Source organism: Pinus tabuliformis, chromosome 9, assembly GCF_031772625.1.
Source record: "Pinus tabuliformis cultivar Carrire ecotype Pingquan chromosome 9, CPIR1, whole genome shotgun sequence".
Lineage (NCBI taxonomy): Eukaryota > Viridiplantae > Streptophyta > Pinopsida > Pinales > Pinaceae > Pinus > Pinus tabuliformis.
This window is the reverse complement of record NC_142307.1, coordinates 1273134380-1273141238: the sequence shown is the minus strand read 5'-3', so window position 1 is coordinate 1273141238 and position 6859 is coordinate 1273134380. Positions and strand designations below refer to the sequence as shown.

Sequence of the window (6859 nt, the reverse complement as noted above, 5' to 3'; positions counted from 1 at the left end):
AGTGGAACCACAGGAAAAATAAGTATCCCTGCAAATAGTGGACCAAGCCAATATGGAGATCGATAGTCAGAAGGAAGACCTTAGCACAAAATAACAAGTAATGAAACGACTGTTGAGCGAATGGTGACACCTTGATGAGAGATTTATCCCAAAAGATCAGAAACAGCTATACAAGGATACTTTTCAGCAATATCATGCCAAACAAGGCATGATAGGGGTGGATCAACCAGAGCACTTGGGATCCCAAGCAAGCCAAGTGATGGAGCAAGGACCTCAGGGGAAAGGAGGAAAGAAACAAGGTAGAAAGAACTTGAGTGAGTCCATTCAAATGGTAGGGGAAATTCTAGTAAATTTGGGAAGGGTGGTGTCACTGTCAGCAGTTTTCCACCAACTCAATAAACCTTTGAAATGATAATTACATCCTGGAATGTCTGAGGCCTCAACAACAGAGGAAAACAACAGTGCCTAAAGGAGAGACTGAGAAAATACAAGCTGAGTATTATGATACTTCAAGAGACAAAGATTGTAGAAGTCAAGCTCAAAGAAATCCTAAAGAGTTATAACCCCTATTATGAGGTAATTTCCCAAGATGCTAGAGGCAGTGCTAGTGGCCTGACTATCCTTTGGAACCCAGTGGAGGTAACATTTGAGGATTGGGTTAGTTTACCAAGGATACTATCAGGAAAGTTTCGACATGTGGGATCCAGAGATTGGGTCCTCTTGACAGGGGTTTATGGGCCTCACATTCCAAGAGAAAAAGGGGTCTTCTTATAGAACCTCTCCTGAGTGAGGGAGGTATGCCCTAAAGACCTATGGATATTTGGCAGGGATTTTAATATGATAACATCATTGGAAGAAAATAGAGGAGGTATTCGTCGTACTGAGACAAACATGGAATCATTTGGGGATATCATAACAGATCTACACCTAGTGGACCTACAGACAAACAATGGAATTTACACCTGGAACAATCGTCGGGGAGGAACCCATCAGATTTCCTCACGGTTGGACAAGTTTTTGGCCTCGGAGCACGTCATTAGCAGAGACATTTTCTTCGAAGCCTTGATCCTCCCATGCATGGGCTCAGACCACTGGCCCATCCAATTGGAAATAGATTTGAAAATTGGACCGAAGAATCGCCCATTTAGATTCGAAGCCTTCTGGTTACGAGACCCCAACCTAATGAAGAAAATAAAGGAATGGTGGAGCACCAGTGAGGAGAAAGGAAAAAACTATATGCATACCTTCCAACCGAAGTTAAAGGAGATCAAGAAATGGAATCGAGAAGAGTTCAGCCATATCATGAAGGACCAACATCAGTTGAATAATAAAATCCAGGATTTACAACAACAGATCATCCAACATGGGCGAACAGATAGCCTCGCGATGGAAGAAGGGAAGTTAATCAATCAGTTGGAGGAGATTCTATGGAAGCAGAAGTCCAGGTTCAACTAGTTGAGGGAAGGTGAATGGAATACCCGCTTCTTTCATAAAACAATGATTCAACACTAGCAATAGAACTAAATCTATTCCCTAAAGAATGAAGATGGAAACCGGGTAATCCAACACAAGGAGATGGAGGATATATTGGTTCAGCACTTCAAATCCATCCTAATGGAGCCACCTCAAGAATGCTCAGAGGCTACTCAACGGATTATGAGGAACATTCTGCAACTTATCTCAAGAGAACAGAATATAGGCCTCAAGCGCGCAGTGACCCAAGAAGAGGTTGAGGAAGCGGTGAAATGAATGGCGAAGAACAAGGCACCTAGTCCAGACAACTTTACAACAGAATTCTATCAGGCTGCTTGGAATTTTATAGGGTCAGATATATTAGATGTGGTTGAAGAATCGAGTCATAACCAAAAGGTATGTCCTAGCTTGAATGCGACTTTCATTGCTTTAATTCCGAAATACGCTAATCTGAAGACCCCCAAGGCTATAGACCTATCTCCCTCTGTAATGTCATATACAAAATCATAACCACAATGATTGTTAAACACTTGAAGCCTCTGCTTCCTCAGCTAATCTCCCCTAAGAAAATGGTTTTTTTTTAAGGCAAGTAGATCCTGGATGGCTTTGTCACTTCCCAAGAAATAGTGCATTCTCTCAAATCCCAAAAACTCATAGGCATGATGATCAAGCTAGACCTTTCCAAGGCTTATGATCGCCTAAGCTGGGAGTACCTCAGCAATGTCCTCAGGGCTTTTAGGTTTGATCAAAGATGGATTAATTGGGTCTGGGCCTTGGTGTCATCCCCTGTGTTCTCCATTATGCTCAATGGCTCCCCCTCTCAAACTTTTAACCCCTCGCATGGCCTGCGCCAAGGCGATCCTCTCTCCCCGTTTCTCTTCATTATTGCGGCTGAAGGTTTGGTCCGATACCTTAAGACCGAAGCTAGAAATTCCCATATTAAAGGCTTGAGGCTATGGGGCAATGACCTCCCCATCACACATCAATAGTTTGTAGACGATATCATGCTCTTTTGTCATGTGTCGCTTCGCGAAGCTTGCCGCATCAAAGAGGTACTCCTCGTCTTCATGGAGGCATCAAGGACAATGATCAACAATGAAAAATCATGTATTTTCTTTTTCAATACTCCTGGAAACATACAGTCTTATCTAGCTCAGGTCCTGGGGTTCGGTATTGGAACTCCCTAAAGACCTCCTGCTGACAATCCCTTCTCCAAAAAATTACGGGTAAACTCAGTGGTTGGCCTTTTCGATGGTTAAATTTGGTGGGTTGGATAGTCCATCTTAAAGAAGTTCTACAATCTATCCCAATCTATTAGCTCCCATGGATGGCTGCGCAAAAAACCTCATGCGCAAAGATGGTGGAAACGTTTAAGAAGTTTCTATGGGGAGGAGCCAGGCAAATTAGAAAATGGGTGTTGGTATCCTAGCCAAACTTAACAAAGCAAAAGATGGATGGAGGCCTGGGCCTGTGAGACCCTTATATCCTAAATCAAGTAATGGGGGCTAAACTTTGGTGGTGTTGGATGGGAGGTGGGACTGATCTCTGGAAAAAAATATGGATGAAAGTAAGCATGTCAGAACAGAAGATATCTTAAGATACCGAGACCCCCCCAAAGGATCGGCAATTTGGAATTTGGCGGCCCAAAACAGAGACCTTATTCAACAACACTTCTTCTGGGAAATCAGGGATGGGAAAACGGCTCTGTTTTGGCAAGACTCATGGCAACAACGGGATAAACTTCTGAGTAGACAATACCTAAGAGACCTCTTTCTATACACAACTGGGAGGAATTTTTATATGGTGGAACAATTCTGGAAAGCAGACCAAGCGCAGGAAGGTTGGCAGAGATGGAAGGAGAAGTCGAACTGGCCACAGGCCCTAGAATCGAATCAATGGGATCAGTTAGACAAGGAGTTAGATTCAAGGAAAATAACTATCCTAAATGGACCAGATATCCTCAGATGGGGGTATACTACCAAAGGGACATTCACTATCAAAGAAGTGTATAATCTAAGGGCAGGTCGAGAGTTGGGAGGCCAGAACCAGATTTGGAAGAAGATATGGGGAGGGAGATGGTGGCCAAAGGTGGCCTACTTCCTTTGGCTTGTGTGCAGAGGCCGCATTCTTACCTGGGACCAGCTCCAAAGAAGGGGCTTCTATGGGCCGTCGCTATGCAAACTATGCAATGCGCATAGCGAGGACCTTGAACATATACTTAACACATGCCCATATGCTGAACAAAAATGGAGACAAATGGAGGACCTCTTCGGAAGAATGGATCAGGACAGACAAAGCATTCGAGAAACCATCCTCGTATGGAGAACATGCATTTTCTCCAGCCTAGTCATAAACAGGGCTTGGGGACTCGCACTGGGACTAATACTCTGGGCCATTTGGAAAGAGCGAAATTGTCGAATCTTCAAGGATCAGCTTATTCCTCAAGAGGTGGTATGGGAAGGGATCATACAGAATATCAGAGAAATAATTTTGGCAGAGAAGTGGTATCCAGAGGACTGGCAGGTTCCACCCCACGAGGCTAGAATAATGTAGAGATTGAACATAGCTCCGGAAATGATAGCGCAGTCTTCCTGGAAGGTAGCCTTGAGGGGAATGGCTTCCCTTAACTATTACACAAATCCATCAAAGGGATTTATGAAGTTAAGTTTCGATGGGGCTTCAAAAGGAAATCCGGGCCCAACAGTCCTTGGAGGACTATTTCGAGACCATAGAAGCAACACCACTCTTATATATGCGGATCACTGTGGATTTGCTAGCAACAACGAAGTAAAATTTGCAGTTGTAAGGTAGGGCCTTCAAGTAGCAACCCAAATAGGATACAGGAATATTGTAGTGGAAGGTGATTCGAGGCTAGTAATCAACATGGTGAAAAAATTAAATCAAGGAACTAAATGGGAAAAGTTGAGCCACAGCTGGAGAACAACAAGGCTAATCCAAGAGATAGGAAACCTCATCAACAACTTCACCTATATAATGACTAATCACGTCAGGAGGGATGGTAATAAAGCGGCAGACTTTCTGGAAAAACTGGGGTTGCAGTCATCAAAATGCACCTCTTGAGCAAGTATGGCCAAAGCAACCAGAGGATGATCGATTTCGGCCCTTGAAGGAGATCTTGGAGAATGACTAGAGAAAGAGCACTCAAGGCATACAGACCCCCGATCGGGGTGTGAGTTGGCAGACAGAGCCATTAAGGCTGTCATAATGAAAGGGACGAGAAGGGATGGTGCCACCACCTCCCACACGTATGAAGCACAAGGCGTGGTGGCCGTCGGCAGGCTTAAGGCAAGCAGGAGGAGGGAAGGTGGCATTTGCATGCAGTTGAGTTTCCTGGCCGCAAAAAGGGAAAACAGTTCGGAGGGGGTAAGCACAGAGGTGACGATGGCGAAAGTGGAGCAGCGGCATCGCAAAGGCGAGGAGATATGACGTCTCCAAACGGGGATTATCGGGTATGTGAACTAGCTCTGCCTACAATCCATTATGCTTCCCTATGTCTGGTCTAATATCTAGGGCTTGCATGGGGGAACGGGGTTTGTGTGTGTGAGAAACTGGGGCGTTGGAATTAGCCTGAAGGAGGAGGTTTGCGGGAATAATCCCAGGTCCATGGGGTCTACACGGGTGTCTCTCAAGTTCAGCATTTTGTTATCTCGCATGGGGATTTTAGGATTGGGATGCAAGGGCGTCTGCCCGAACGAATTCATGTTTTTTATATGTCTGCCAAACCCAGGGGTCAAGAGTAGGGAAGTAGCAATTGTCTTTGCGTTAAGACCACTCTAGTTCCTGAAATGCTTTGATGCTAAGTCCCTAAGGATCATTAGTCAAGGGGGGACTGTCACGAGATGGGGTCTTCTGAAATTGGGGAATTGGCATGCTGGGAACAATGGTCAGACTAGCTTCAACCAACCGCAGGGAAGGGGGATGGTTAGCAAGCTATGGGCAGGGTGCCTCATGGGGGCTGGGGTTCATATGTCGGGTCGTTGGGAGGACCAGAGTCACACTAAGCGGAGGCTAAGCCATGGGGAATAGAGGCAGAGGCAGTCGGCGAGAGGCAAAGAAGATGAGGGGTGTGGTTCCCATAGGCTTGGCCTCTAGGCTACAAACTTGGTAGGTGGCCATGCACCTTGCTTCCAAGACCATGGTCACAATGCGTGTAAGGCAAGGGTCATGCATGGGTGTCTTGGGAGTCTTGGGTGGAGGTTCGTTATGCTCGGGGGTTATGCGCATAAATAGTGGGTGGCGGATTTGTTGCATTGGTAGAACCTTGGGATGACGGCAATACAGAGATTAACATTTTGGAAATTATGGTTTCTTGTTCCCGTAACAGGTCAGCTGAGAGGTAACTTTCCTTGGCCGAAAAAATCAGAAATGTTTGTCTCAGGACAACGTCTGAAGTTGGCGGGAAGGTACAGGGGTATCGAGGCTATGGGAGAAGCGACTACCAAGGGCCGAGGGAAGAGAGCACAGGGGAGCGAGGCCGAGGCTGAGTCGAGCATAGGGAGCAAACATCGTGGTAGAAAACCCATGGCCAGCTTGATCTAGGAAGCGGTGGCTGCTTATGTGGATGGCAGAAGAGGAGAAATCAAACAGCTCATAGCAGAATGGGAGGAAGATATAAATCGCCAAGCGAGCGTGGAGGCAACGGACACAGAGGATTGGAAGACCTTGATTCTAGGCCCAAGACACACCAGAGGTTGAGAGACACAATACAAACATTCCATATATATGTATTGGATCATGAAATGCCTCCTGGGCAAGGCCATGGAGAAAATTTGGACCACTATTGTCCAGGACTTTCCAAATTATAAACAGGATTTTCAAAAACTACAATTTCAATTGTAGAAATAGGATGGCCGCTTGGATCATATAGAGAAACATTTCCCATGCATGTTCATGCCGACCGAGCTGCCAGGGTCGAGCGCAAAAGATCCAGCCTCGATTGCTTCGACATCTGCTGAGCAAGAGGAATAGAATGCTAACTCTTAGTCTTTTTTTGATTAGTTTTCATGCGGATAGCTTTTAATTTACAGTTTGCAATCATATATATGTATAGACAGCTAGAATATGGTTGTGGACATGACAATCAAGTTTATATAGCTTGGATAGATAGACTAAGTATTTTTTGTTACTAGACGGTTTATAATGCAGTTAGGTGGTCAACAGACTTGGTTTCTCGATGGGCAAGTTGAGACCACCTAACCATGATCTATATGGTTGTAACTTTCTTACCTATTTTATAATGAAAAAGAAGGATCTACCAAGCTTAACAAAAAGAAAAATTGATTACTCCTCACCCTCCTCCAATTGATGGTGTTTTCCATCCTCAAAAAAAATTGGCAAAGATGGAAAGGGATATGAGGACATCAAA

General features: G+C 45.0%; 1 protein-coding gene across 1 annotated transcript; it reads left to right on the top strand.

Moving 5' to 3' along the window:
• The first annotated feature begins 3030 nt into the window (after positions 1-3030).
• On the top strand, positions 3031-4026 carry LOC149153195 (uncharacterized). The gene has a single exon (XM_089443731.1). It carries the CDS (start codon positions 3031-3033, stop codon positions 4024-4026), a length of 996 nt encoding a protein of 331 aa, XP_089299857.1.
• The last annotated feature ends 2833 nt before the right edge of the window (positions 4027-6859 follow it).

Excerpts from the sequence above, each read along its gene's own strand:
- LOC149153195 (XM_089443731.1), top strand. The coding sequence starts at position 3,031 with ATGGATGAAAGTAAGCATGTCAGAACAGAAGATATCTTAAGATACCGA.